Raw genomic sequence first — 14,161 nt, forward strand, 5'->3', positions numbered from 1 at the left:
TTAACATATACTTAATCTGGCTAGGGTTTTTTCTTTCCTGGTATTATTATTTGTAAATGGGAAGAGAAAGTAATGTTTAATGAATAATTACTGTATACCAGACACTTGAAAGCATACTCTCAACTTTGAATATTACAATAACAACTTTAAAATATAGATGTTATGATTCCCATGTTTATAGACAAGAAGACCAAGTCTCAGGTCTCAAAACTTTTATGTAGCAGAGTTGGGATTTGAATCTATCCTTCATTGCCCATGCCCTTTCTACTCTGTTACTTTTTTTTTTTTTTTGAGATGGAGTCTCACTCTTGTCGCCCAAGCTGGAGTGCAATGGCATGATCTCGGCTCACTGCAACCTCTGCCTCCCAGGTTCAAGTGATTCTCCTGCCTCAGCCTCCCGAGTAGCTGGGATTATAGGCACCCGCCACCATACCCAGCTAATTTTTGTATTTTTAGTAGAGTCAGGGTTTCACCATATTGGCCAGGCTGGTCTCAAATTCCTAACCTTAGGTGATCTGCCTGCCCCAGCCTCCCAAAGTGCTGGGATTATAGGCATGAGCCACTGCACCTGGCCCTACTCTGTTACTTCTAAAGAATGTGAATAGTCTCATGTTCTTGATATATGTTGCCAAATTGTTGTCTGCAAGTCAATCAATGTCCAGTACTTGGAAATTTCCAATGTTCACATTCTCTGGGAAGCAGACTGAGCTAGAGATTTACACTTAGGAAGTTTAGTGTTCAGAAAGTTTATTAACAAGTACTTTGGTACCAGTACTCATGAAAGAGGAAAGAGAGTAAGCAAGGTTGGGCAGAGGGCTAAGCTGGGCTATGGTGCAGCCTCAACAAATATTTCAGCTGTCCCCTTTGGGTGCTCTGAAGATACAATGGCCTTTCAGAGTCTTTTCTAGTTGAGATGAGGGGCTGGATCATTATACGTTTGTGATGACCTGTCACTGGGTTCTGTTGACCCTAGGAAGGCGGTGTGCCCTTGGGCAAGATGCTTTCTACAGTAGACAATTCCACAAGAAGGCAGACAGTTGAGGGCTATCTGCCAAAAGCCGTTCTTCCAGCTCTTGGGAGAGACTTCCCAATTCTTGAAGACAGGGTGGCATATCACTAGTACAGTAATATAGATAAAAGTTTTTTAATGATAGTTTAGCAAATATGAAGTGGTACATATTATTCGATTTTTATTTATTCAATTGCCTGTGAATGTGACACTTTCTCCATGCATGTTTTATCAGGCAAGTGCTTTTCTCCCCCTTGAAAATTGTAATTTTGCAGAGAGGGAGCTACTGTAAATGTAAGCATTTTTTTTTTTTGAGGTGGAGTTTCGTTCTTGTTGCCCAGGCTGGAGTGCAATGGCACGATCTCAGCTCACTGTAACCTCTGCCTCCTGAGTTCGAGCGATTCTCCTGCCCCAGTCTCCCGAGTAACTGGGACTACAGGCACCTGCCACCACACACAGCTATTTTTGCATGTTTTTTTTAGTAGAGACAGGGTTTCACCATGTTGGCCAGGCTGGTCTCAAACACCTGACCTTATAATCCACCTGTCTCGGCCTCCCAAAATGCTGGGATTACAGGTGTGAGCCACCGCACCTGGTTCGCATTTCTTTTAGAGGTCATCTTTTGGGATTGGTACTAAGATGCAGAGAAATCGAACATAGATTTAGTAATAATTTCTGCAGTTACTTTACTGGATGTTGTAGGGCTGTTATGACAACTAAATTAGATGTTTTTTTTTTTTTTTTTTTTTTTTTTTTTTTTTTTTTGAGACGGAGTCTCGCTCTGCCGCCCAGGCTGGAGTACAGTGGCCAGATCTCAGCTCACTGCAAGCTCCGCCTCCCGGGTTCACGCCATTCTCCTGCCTCAGCCTCCCGAGTAGCTGGGACTACAGGCGCCCGCCATCTCGCCCGGCTAGTTTTTTGTATTTTTTAGTAGAGACGGGGTTTCACCGTGTTCGCCAGGATGGTCTTGATCTCCTGACCTCGTGATCCACCCGTCTCGGCCTCCCAAAGTGCTGGGATTACAGGCTTGAGCCACCGCGCCCGGCTCTAAATTAGATGTTTAAAGCACTTAGACGAGTTGATTGTGCTTATTGTTGTAAATAAACATTTAAAAAATTACTTTTAAAAAGAAATGCAGGCTGGGCATGGTGGCTCATGCCTGTAATCCCAGCACTTTGGAAGCCAAGGCTGTAGATCACTTGAAGTCAGGAGTTTGAGACCAGCCTGACCAACATGTTGAAACCCTGTCTCTACTAAAAATACAAAAAAAATTAGCTGGGTGTTGTGGCGCACTCCTGTAGCCCCAGCTACTTGGGAGGCTGAGACAGCAGAATCGCTTGAACATTGGAGGAGGAAGTTGCAGTGAGACGAAATGGCATCACTCCATTCCAGCCTGGGTGACAGAGTAAGACTGTCTCAAAAACAAAACAAAACAAAAACAAAAAACCGGAAAGAAATGCAGTATGTACTAATGTTTTGCAAATGGCTTCTTGTAACTGGAGATATGATTTCCTGTGATAGCATCATACAAAGATTTTAAAAGTGTTATATCTTAAACAGTGTAGGCAGAATAAAGATGATACACTGTGGTGGGCAGAATAATAGCCTCCCAAAGATATCCCCAGAACCTCTGATTTTCTTAGGTTACATGGCAAAGGGGAATTAGAATTATAGATGGAATTAAGGTTGCTAATCAGCTGATTTTAAGATTGGTAGAGTATCCTGGTTTATCCAGTTGGGCTCAATGTAATCACAAGAATCATTAGAAGTAGAAGCTAGGCCAGATGCAGTGGCTCACACCTGTAGTCCCAGCACTTTGGGAGGCCGAGGCGGGTGGATCACCTGAGGTCGGGAGTTCAAGACCAGCCTGACCAACATGGTGAAACCCATCTCTACTAATAATACAAAAATTAGTCAGATGTGGTGGTGCATGCCTGTAATCCCAGCTACTTGGGAGGCTGAGGCAGCAGAATCGCTTGAACCTGGGAGACAGAGGTTACAGTGAGCTGAGATTGTGCCATTGCACTCCAGCCTGGGTGACAAGAGCAAAACGTCTCAAAAAAAAAAAAAAAAAAAAAAAAGAGGTAGAAGCTAGAGGTAGAAGAGGGAGTGTCAGTGTGATGTGAGAATGTTTCAGCTGGCCATTGTTGATTTTGAAGATGGGAGAGGGTCATGAGCTAAGGAGTGTGCAGCCTATAAGCCTCTAGAAGCTGGAAAAGCTTTCCTCATATGATAAGGAAGCTATGATGTAAAGGTTCATCTTACATTTCTTGCTGTTTTCTTTCTTTTTTTGCTGGCAAATATTCAGGGGCCACAGGATGGGCTGCAGGGGTGCTCATTGCTACTGGGTCGGTCCTTGTTTCTGGGCCTTTTTAATGGACAGAGCTGTATCTGTTGGATTAATTCCTACAAGTAGAATCGATTTAAGGAAAATATGAGTATTTTTTATATCATTATTAGAAAATACAAAAAGGAAAAGGTTTCAAATGTATAGAAAGTAGAGAGAATAAGCCAGGCGTGGTGACTCATGCCTGTAATCCCAGCACTTTGGGAGGCAGGTGGATCACTTGGTCAAGAGTTCGAGACCAGCCTGGGCAACATGGCAAAACCCTGTCTCTACTAAAAGTACAGAAAAATTAGCTGGGTGTGGTGGTGGGTGCCTGTAATCCCAGCTACTTGGGAGGCTGAGGCAAGATAATTGATTAAACCCAAGACGTGGAGGTTGCAGTGAGCCGAGATTGCACCACTGCACCCTAGCCAGGGCCACAGAGACAGACTCTATCTCAAAAAAAAAAAAAGTAAAAAAAAAAAGTATAGACAAAGAAAGTAGAAAGAATAGTATAATGGACACCTGTATATGCCTGTTATGTCAATTTAACAATTGTTAACATGTTGCCGTATTTGCTTCATTTCCTTTTTTTTTTTTGACATGGAGCCTCATTCTGTCATCCAGGCTGGAGTGCAGTGGTATGATCTCTGCTCACTGCAACCGCTGCTTCCCTGGTTCAAGCGAGTCTCCTGCCTCAGCCTCCCAAGTAGCTGGGATTACAGGCATGTGCCACTATGCCCAGCTAATTTTTGTATTTTTAGTAGAGATGGGGTTTCCCCATGTTGGTCAGGCTGGTCTCGAACTCCTGACCTCGTGATCCACCCACCTCACCCTCCCAAAGCGCTGGGATTACAGACGTGAGCCACTGTGCCCGGCCCATCTCTTATTTTTTGCTTAAGCATTTTAAATTATATACAGAGTAGCATTTCATTCCTAAACACTTTACAGTGCAATTCTAAAAAAAACCAGATTTTCTTACAAAACTGTACAGTTTAAATTGTGATTCATAGGCTGGGTGTGGTGGCTCATGCCTGTAATCACAGCACTTTGGGAGACTGAAGAGGGAGGATTGCTTGAGCTCAGGAGTTTGAGACTAGCCGGGGTAACATAACAAGATCCCTGTCTCTAGCATCAATCAATCAATCAATCAGCCTGGCAAGGTGGCATGTGCCTGTAGCTCCAGCTACTTGGGAAGCTGAAATGGGAGGATTGCTTGAGCCCAGGAAGTCGAGTCTGCAGTGAACCGTGATCGTGCCACTGCACTCCAGCCTGGGTGACAGAGCAAGGCTCTGTTTCAAAAAAAAGAAAGTTGGGATTCATACTGTCAAATTGGTGAACAGATTTTTTTTTTTTTTTTTTTTTGAGATGGAGTCTTGTTCTCATCGCCCAGGCTGGAGTACAGTGGTGGGATCTTGGCTCACTGCAACCTCTGCCTCCCAAGTTTAAGAGATTCTCCTGCCTTAGCCTCCCGAGTAGCTAGGATTACAGGCACCTCCCTCCACGCCCAGCTAATTTTTGTATTATTAGTAGAGACAGGGTTTCACCATGTTGGTCAGGGTGGTCTGGAACTCCTGACCTCAGATGATCTGCCCACCTCAGCCTCCCAAAGTGCTGGGATTATAGGCGTGAGCTACCTCGCCTGGCCCAGAATTGTTTTAAATCAGTAAGTCAGATTATTGAAAAACTTGATTCTGTTTCACATCTTGGTTTAATCCTTTAGTCCAAAGTGGTGTCTATTCTTTAAGATTTTAAGGTGGGGTAGTCACATGCTCTTTTCATCTGCTGTCTCTTTTAACAAAATTATTTGCCAGGCATGGTGACTCAGGCTTGTAGTCCCAGCTACTGGGAGGCTGAGGTGGGAGGATTGCTTGAGCCTATAAATTCACGGCTGCAATGAGCTATAATCCAGCCTGGGCAACAGAGTGAGATGCTGTCTCTAAAAAAATTAATAAAAAAAATTCTGCATTAGCTTTTTTCTTGATTAATTTTAGACATGAGTTTCTTAGCTTCCCATATAGAGAAAAATCTAATTTTTAACCCACCATTTCCTGTGGTTACACTTTTTCACCAAAATGAAATGTTGTTTATTTATAAAGACTTCTGTAGCATTTATTTACCTACTTTTGGCTTTTCACATTATTTATATACTGAGTTTTAATGCTAGAGATATTTTAAAAAATAGTATTTAATGGTTGGGCATGGTGGCTCATGCCTGTAATCCCAGCACTTTGGGAGGCCGAGGTGGGTGGATCATGAGGTCAGGAGATCGAGACCTTCCTGGCTAACACTGTGAAGCCCCGTCTCTACTAAAAATACAAAAAATTAGCCGGGCATGGTGGCACGTGCCTGTAGTCCCAGCTACTTGGGAGGCTGAGACAGGAAAATCGCTTGAACCCAGGAGGCGGAGGTTGCAGTGAGCCGAGATTGCATCATTACACTCCAGCCTGGGTGACAAAGTGAGACTCTGTCTCCAAAAAAAAAATAGTATTTATTGATTATATCTTATTATTGTTGTTTGATTGCTATTCTTGTTCCAGAGTTTTAATTTTTTTTTCATTTCCTGTATTGAAATAATAATACCTGGAGAATAGAGTTGACACAGGTAGTCTGGTAGCAAATCTCTTCATAAAGTATTTACAGCAGTGCTGTTCTTTTAGCAGTTGTATACACCTTTCAGAAGAATCATGCTTTTATCCTCCTGCAGAGCAAATAGATACATATGTATTTTAATATGGTAATGACATGATATGGATGAAGGAAACAGCTAAGCTTACTGACTGTTGCCTAGGGGAACATCTAAACATTGTATCAAACCAAAGTTCCTGTCTTTGACATACACACCATGGTATTTAGGTGAAAATTGTAGTGGAATTAAGTAGGTAATTAAGTTATTTATTTCATTTAGTGATTTCAGGGTGCATGTTATAGCTTACTTACTACTAGGATGCAGCCCTACTTAAAATTTGTAACGAATTTTATTATAGGCATTTGAAAATTTCTTTTTTTTCTTTTCTTTCTTTCTTTCTTTTTCTTTGAAACAGGTTCTTACTCTGTTGCCCAGGCTGGAGTTCAGTAGTGCTGTCATAGCTCACTGTAACTATAGCCTCTGTACCTGGGCTCAAATGATTCTCTCACCTTAGCCTCCCAAGTTGCTGGGACTACAGGTGTGCACTACCATGCCTGGCTAATTTTTTTTGTATTTTTTAGAGAGCGGATTTTGCCAGACTGGTTTTTGGCTCCTGGGCTCAAGCAATCTGCCTGCCTAGGCCTCCCAAAGTGCTGGGATTACAGGCGTGAACCACTGCATCTAGCCCTTATTTTTCAAGACAGAGTCTTTTTCTGTAGCCCAGGCTGGAGTGCAGTGGCACGATCATAGCTCACTGCAGCTTCAACCTATGGGGCCGAAGTGATCGTCCCACCCCAGTCTCCTGAGTAGTTGGGACTATAGGCACTAGCCACCATACCTTGCTAATTTTTTTTTTTTTTTTGAGACAAAGTCTCGCTTTGTCGCCCAGGCTGGAGTGTAGTGGCGCGATCTCGGCTCACTGCAAGCTCCGCCTCCCGGGTTCACGCCATTCACCTGCCTCAGCCTCCCAAGTAGCTGGGACTACAGGCGCGCACCACCATGCCCGGCTAATTTTTTGTATTTTTAGTAGAGACGGGGTTTCACCGTGTTAGCCAGGATGGTCTCGATCTTATGACTTCGTGATCCACCTGCCTCGGCCTCCCAAAGTGCTGGGATTACAGGCGTGAGCCACTGCGCCCGGCCACCTTGCTAATTTTTTGTTGAGTCAAGGTCTTCCTATGGCGCCCAGACTGGACTTCAACTCCTGGGCTCAAGTGATCCTCCTGCCTTGGCCTCTGAAAGTGCTGAGATCAGAGGCGTAAGCCACAGTTCCAGGCCAGCTTATATATTTGTAATGCTGATTACTATTCCATTGTCTGGATGTACCATGGTTTATTCTTCACCTACTAAAGGATATTTTGTTTTCTAGTTTGGGGAATTGTGAGTAAAGTTGCTTTAAACATTTGTGTGCAGGTTTTTGTGTGGGCATATATTTTCAACTCATTTAGGTAAATACCAAGGAGGATGATTTCTGGATTGTTGGATTCTTTTAATTTTTGTGGGTACATAGTAGGTGCATTTATTTTTTATTTTTTATTTTTTGAGGCAGAGTTTTGCTCCTGTTGCCTAGGCTGGAGTGCAGTGGCGCAATCTCAGCTCACTGCAACCTCCGCCTCTCAGGTTCAAGGGATTCTCCTGCCTCAGCTTCCCAAGTACCTGGGATCACAGGCATGTGCCACCATATCCGGCTAATTTTTGTATTTTTAGTAGAGACGGGGTTTCTCCATGTTCATCAGGCTGGTCTCAAACTTGCGACCTGGGGTGATCCGCCTGCCTCGGCCTCCCAAAGTGCTGGGATTACAGGCGTGAGCCACTGCACCTGGCAGGTGTATTTATTTATAGGGTGCATGAGATGTTTTGATACAGGCATACAATATATAATAATCACATCTGGGTAAATGAGGTATCCATCACCATTTATTCTGTCTTTGTGTTACAAACAGCCCAATTATACCCTTTTAGTTATATAAAGATGTACAATAAATTATTGTTGACTGTAGTCACCCTGTCATGCTATCAAACACTAGATCTTATTCATGCTATCTGTATTCTTGTACCCATTAACCATTCCCACTCCCTTCCCCTGCCCAGCCTCCCAGCCTTTAGTAACCATCATTCTACTTCTTCTTCCTCTTTTTTTTTTTTTTTTTTAAATGGAGCGTCGCTCTGTTGCCCAGGTTGGAGTGCCGTGGTGCCATCTTGGCTTATGGCAACCTCCGCCTCCTGGGTTCAAGTGATTCTCCTGCCTCAGCCTCCCAAGTAGCTGGGATTACAGGTGTGCACCACCACGTCTGGCTAAATTTTGTATTTTTAATGGAGACGGGGATTTGCCATGTTGGCCAGGCTGCTCTTGAACTCCTGACCTCAGGTGATCCGCCTGCTTCAGCCTCCCAAAGTGCTGAGATTACAGGCGTGAACCACCTTGCCCAGCCCCATTCTACTCTCTATCTCCACGAGTTCAATTGTTTTCATTTTTTTAACTCCTGCAAATAAGTGAGAACATGCGAGGTTTGTCTTTCTGTGCTTGCCTTATTTGACTTAACAGAATGACCTCCAGTTCCACCCATGTTGTTGCAAATGACAGGATCTCAGTCTTTTTTAAGGCTGAATAGTATTTTATTGTGTATGTATTTATTTTCTTTATCCATTCATCTGTTGATGGACACTTAGGTTGATTCCAAACCTTGGCTATTCAGAATAGTGCTGCAGTAAACATAGGAGTGCAGATGTCTCTTCTATATACTGTTTTTCTTTCTTTTGGATATATAACTAGCAGTAGGATTGCTGGAACATATGGCAGTTCTATTTTTAGTTTTTTGAGGATTCTCCAAACTGCTCTCCATGGTGGTTGTACTAATTTACATTCCCACCAGCAGTGTGTGAGGGTTCCCTTTCCTCTAGCATTTGTTATATAGCCTCTCTTTTGGATAAAAGCCCTTTTAACTGGGGTGATGTGATATCTCATTGTAGTTTTGATTTGCATTTCTCTGATGATGAGTGATGTTGAGTACCTTTTCATATACCTGCTTGCCATTTGTATGCCTTCCTTTGAGAAATGTCTATTCAGATCTTTTGCCCATTTCTTAATCGGATTATTAGATGTTTTTTCTATTGAATTGTTTGAGCTCCTTATTATATTCTGGTTATTAATCCCTTATTAGATGAGTAGCTTGTAAATATTTTCTCCCATTCTATGAGTTCTCTTCACTTTGTTGATTGTTTGTTTATTTTCTTTTGGGACAGTCTCGCTCTGTCTCCAGGCTGGAGTGCAATAGCCGCCATCTTGGCTCACTGCAACCTCCACCTCCCCCGCTCAAGGGATTCTTTTGCTTTAGCCTTCCGAGTAGCTGGGACTACAGGCGTGCGCCGCCACGCGCAGCTAATTTTTGTATTTTTAGTGGAGACGGGGTTTCACCACGTTGGCCAGGATGGTCTCAATCTCTTTTTTTTTTTTTTTTTTTGAGACGAAGTCTCGCTCTGTGGCCCAGGCTGGAGTACAGTGGCGCGATCTCGGCTCACTGCAAGCTCCGCCTCCCCGGTCCACGCCATTCTCCTGCTTCAGCCTCCTGTGCAGTTGGGATTACAGGCACCCGCCACCACGTCCGGCTAATTTTTTATATTTTTTAGTGGAGACGGGTTTTCACCGTGGTGCTAGCCAGGATGGTCTCGATCTCCTGATCTCGTGATCCGCCCGCCTCGGCCTTCCAGAATGCTGGGATTACAGGCGTGAGTCACCGCGCCTGGCACTTTGATTGTTTCTTTCGCTATGCAGAAACTTTGTAATGGATTAATTATTTTTAATTCTTGTGATGTCAGTGAAGTTGGGACTGATTATGATGGTTTTTCATGTGGCTTGAGTCCATGGAGAATAGGAAACAAATTAGGCCGACCAGAGTAATCAGGTTTGTGTGACAGCTTTATCTATCATTGTAAATTAATAAACCTGTGTGCTAGTGTCTGGTTCAGTCTTTTGTGCATTTGGAATTTTTAAAGTGAGGCTATCAGGGTTTGTTCACCCTGGATGTAGAAAGCAAAAATCTGGATCTTACACATTCCTGGGATCTGACTAGTGAGGTAGGTAGGCCTGCCCTTATACCTGTCCACTCTCTTATTCATACTGGTTTCTGTGCTTGCTCCTCTGTCATTAATGTACTGGCCCCTGGGCAAAAGCTTGCTAAACCATAGATGTTCTTCATCAGACTTGAATGCTGACAGTTGAATGCTGGCTTTGCTCTTTCTGTCTGCTTTAGCTTGAAAAATGACTTGTGCTTTGCAGTATGAGAGAATGGTCTTACTTTGTGCATTCTTCTTTGTAGCATCCATCAGTTCAGCCCATTCTGATAGTTTCCATGATGATAACATTAATTGTACTTCTTTTTTTTTTTCCTTTTGAGATGGAGTTTTGCTCTTGTCGCCCAGACTGGAGTACAATGGCGCGATCTTGGCTCACTGCAACCTACACCTGCTGGGTTCCAGCAATTCTCCTACCTCAGCCTCCCGAGTAGCTGGGATTACAGGCACCCGCCACCACGCCCAGCTAATTTTTCTATTTTTAGTAGAGATGGGGTTTCTCCATGTTGGTCAGGCTGGTCTCGAACTCCTGACCTCAGGTGATCCACCTGACTTGGCCTCCCTAAGTGCTGGGACTATAGGTGTGAGCTGCTGTGCCCGGGTATTGGAAAATGTTTTCTTTTAATGAGTGCATTTATACCATTTATGTTTTACTTAATTATTGATAATTTGGGTTTATATCTCTCATCTTACTACTTTTTGTTTGTTTTGCTGATGTTCTGTTCCTTTTTTTCTTCTTCTTTTTCTCCCTTCATTGGATGACGATGATTATTGTTTTTTTTGTTTTGTTTTGTTTTTTGTTTTGAGACAGGGTCTTACTCCATTGCCCAGGCTGGAGTGCAGTAGTGCTATCTGCAACTTCCGCCTCCTGGGTTGAAGTTGTCCTCCCACCTCAGCCTTCCAAGTAGCTGGAACTACAGGTGCGCACCACCACACCAGGCTTGTTTTTGTAGTTTTTTGTAGAGACGTGGTTTCACTGTGTTACCTAGGCTGATCTCGAACTCCTGAGCTCAAACAATCAGCCAGCCTCGGCTTCCCAAAGTGCTGGGATCACAGGCGTGAGCTCCGGTGCCCAGCCACTATTTTCTTTTTTTTGTTTTTTAAGACAGAGTCTCCCCCTGTCACTCAGGCTGGAGTGCAGTGGCTCAACCTTGGCTCACTGCAACCTCCACACCCCAGGCTCAAGCAATCCTCCTGCCTCAGCCTTCTGGGTAGCTGGGATCACAGGCACGCACCACCATGCCCAGCTATTTTTTTGTATTTTTAGTAGAGACAGGGTTTTGCCATGTTGCCTAGGCTGGTCTCGAACTCCTAAGCTCAAGCAATCCACCCGCCTTCACCTCCCAAAGTGCTGGGATTACAGGCATGAACAACCAAGCCTAGAGATGATTATTTTTATCTGATGTTTCTTCTGTATTAGTTTGGTAGTTGTGGTGGTATGATATATATTGGTTTTTGTTCTTGGTTCCTGGTTCTTAGCTCCCATACCTCTTGTTACAGTCTTTTGTTATAATGTTGATGTGTCTGGCCTCAGGCAACAGGATCTCTTTCCTGCCCTCCATTCTCCTGCCCCAAGGCAGATCTCTAATCATCTTCACCATTCTGATTGTGGGTCATAAGTCCCTCCTGGAGAGGCTCTCACCCCCCTACACTGGAGGCAGGAATGCTGATGTCTTTGAACTTCTAGATAGCTGAATCTGTGAAGGTTCTTGCATCCATGGAGGGCTTGGAGGTTCCACAGCCCTTCCTCCGTACCTTGCCTTAGCGCACCTCTTCATCTAGATTCTTTGCAATATTTTTTATAATAAACCTGTAAATGTAAATAAGTGTTTTCATGAGTTCTGTGAGCCACTCCAGGAAATTAATCAAATATAAAGAGGGGGTTGTTGGAACCCCAGCTGTTTGAAGCTGGTCAGTCAAAAGTTCCAGATGCCCAGACTGGTGGCTGGGGGTCTGACACTATGTCCAGTCAGATAGTGTCAGAATTGAATCGGTGGACACCCAGGTGGCATCCACTGCTTGGTGTGTGGGGAAAACCCCCACACATTCGGTCACAGAAGTCATCTTCTGTGTTGATTGTTGTAGTATGAGAAGTGGTGTAGCAGAGGAAAGACATGGTTTGGAGAGAGTTTTAATTTACACAGTAGTTATTCATTTTTTATTTTTCCTTACACAGCAGTTAATTTTTTATTATTTTGAGGTAAGTCTAGAGATTAAAATATGTATCTGTGATTTACAGAAATCTAGTCTAATAATTATACCTCCTTTTGGACCCATGAAAGACCTTAGAACACGCCATTTATCACCTTCCTAACTCATGTGTGACATTTTAACCAATGTTTATTTTAAACCCAAAGAACTGATATTATTACTTTATATTGTCTATATTAATTTAACTTTACCCATGTATTTACCCTTTTCTTGCCTTTTGTCTCCCCACCCTCTGTATCTTTAGGCTTCTATCTGGGATCATTTTCTTTTTCCTTGAAGACTACCTTTATTGGGTTTTTCTTTGCTGAAATTGAAGGAAAACATTATTTTTCCTTTGTTTTTGGAATTTTTTTTTTTTTGAGATGGAATTTTGCTCTTGTTGCCCAGGCTGGAGTGCAGTGGCACGATCTCGGCTCACTGCAACCTCTGCCTACTGGGTTCAAGCGTTTCTCCTGCCTCAGACTCCCGAGTAGCTGGGATTACTGTCAAGCGTCACCACGCCCGGCTAATTTTGTATTTTTAGTAGAGACGAGGTTTCTTCATGTTGGTCAGGCCAGTCTCGAATTCCTGACCTCAGGTGATCCACCTACTTTGGCCTTGCAAAGTGCTGGGATTACAGGTGTGAGCCACTGTGCCTGGGCTTTTTTTTTGTTTTGTTTTGAAATTTTTATTGTAGCTACATACATAACATAAAGTTTGCCATTTTAACCACTTTTTAATTTAACATTTTAAATTGTGGTAAAATATACGTAACATAAAATTTACCATCTGAACCAGTTTTGAATGTACAGTTTAGTAGTAACTACCCTAGGTGTCTCATGTAAGTGGAATATGGTGTTTGTCCTTTTGTGGTGGCTTATTTCTCTTAGTGTCATGTCCTCGAGGGTCAATCTTGTTTAGTGTGCTCAATAAATTTTAGCCACTCTTGTTTTCTGGAGAGGTGGTTTTTGTTGGCTTTTTCACCCAGACATGCTATGGCATTTGCTGATTGAAGTCCTGAGTGTAAGGCTAACTTGGCCATTTCCTCCTCCCCAAGTGGTATCTGTGTGATATGGTTTCCACTGCAAATTGGTATTTGCTTGCAGAAAAATGGAGCATTGCCTGTATCATCATCTGTTACTCATTTGGTTTTTCTTGTTCTGCTAGGACCCTGGTTAGGAGTAGAATGGGACAATCCCGAGAGAGGAAAGCATGATGGGAGCCACGAAGGGACTGTGTATTTTAAATGCAGGTAACTTTTCATTATGAATCAGCATGGTCATTTAGTCAAGATTATATTTAATACTTGAGTAAGGAGGGATGGAGAGGAAGAAACGTTTGGCTCATGGAGTAGTTATATTATGGAATTTGTTGTATTCCAAAAAGACAGTTAACTTTATTTGTGGCTTAATTGCTGCTGTTTGTAGAATTTTTCCCTTTTTAAAAAAAATTCTGACTCTTGACCTTATGGGTGGCGTTGCTTTCTACGTCCTTTTGTGTGTGTGTGTGTGTGTGTGTGACAGTCCTTTAAATTGGATGAATGTAAACCTTTCTGGCTCATTACCAATTTATAATCCAGTGAGTAAATAATAGAAAAGAGAAATAGCCTAGATATCCAGTAAGAAGGAATTGATTACCCAAAATATAGAACATCTAAATAGTGAAATGCTGAGCCACCATTAAAAAAATTTCTTATCGTAGGAAGAGTTACATGTCACCATGTCACATTGCACTTCTTTTTCTTTCTTTTTTTTTTTTTTGAGAGGGAGTCTCACTCTGTCACCCAGGCTGGAGTGCAGAGGTGCAATCTCGGCTCACTGCAAGCTCCGCCTCCTGGATTCATGCCATTCTCCTGCCTCAGCCTCCCGAGTAACTGGGACTACAGACGCCCACCACCACACCCGGCTAATTTTTTTTTTTTTTTTTTTTTTTTTTT

The 14,161-nt window shown here is 43.0% G+C and overlaps 1 protein-coding gene across 3 annotated transcripts in view; it reads left to right on the forward strand.

Moving 5' to 3' along the window:
• The window catches only part of TBCE (tubulin folding cofactor E), an 81,485-nt gene that overhangs the window by 16,981 nt on the left and 50,343 nt on the right, over positions 1 to 14,161 (forward strand). For all 3 annotated transcript variants that reach the window (XM_025361480.1, XM_025361462.1, XM_025361469.1), the window contains exon 3: positions 13,393 to 13,477. In XM_025361480.1, the coding sequence (XP_025217265.1) occupies positions 13,393 to 13,477 (85 nt within the window). The remainder of the gene's footprint in view (positions 1 to 13,392; positions 13,478 to 14,161) is intronic.

Source organism: Theropithecus gelada, chromosome 1, assembly GCF_003255815.1.
Source record: "Theropithecus gelada isolate Dixy chromosome 1, Tgel_1.0, whole genome shotgun sequence".
NCBI lineage: Eukaryota > Metazoa > Chordata > Mammalia > Primates > Cercopithecidae > Theropithecus > Theropithecus gelada.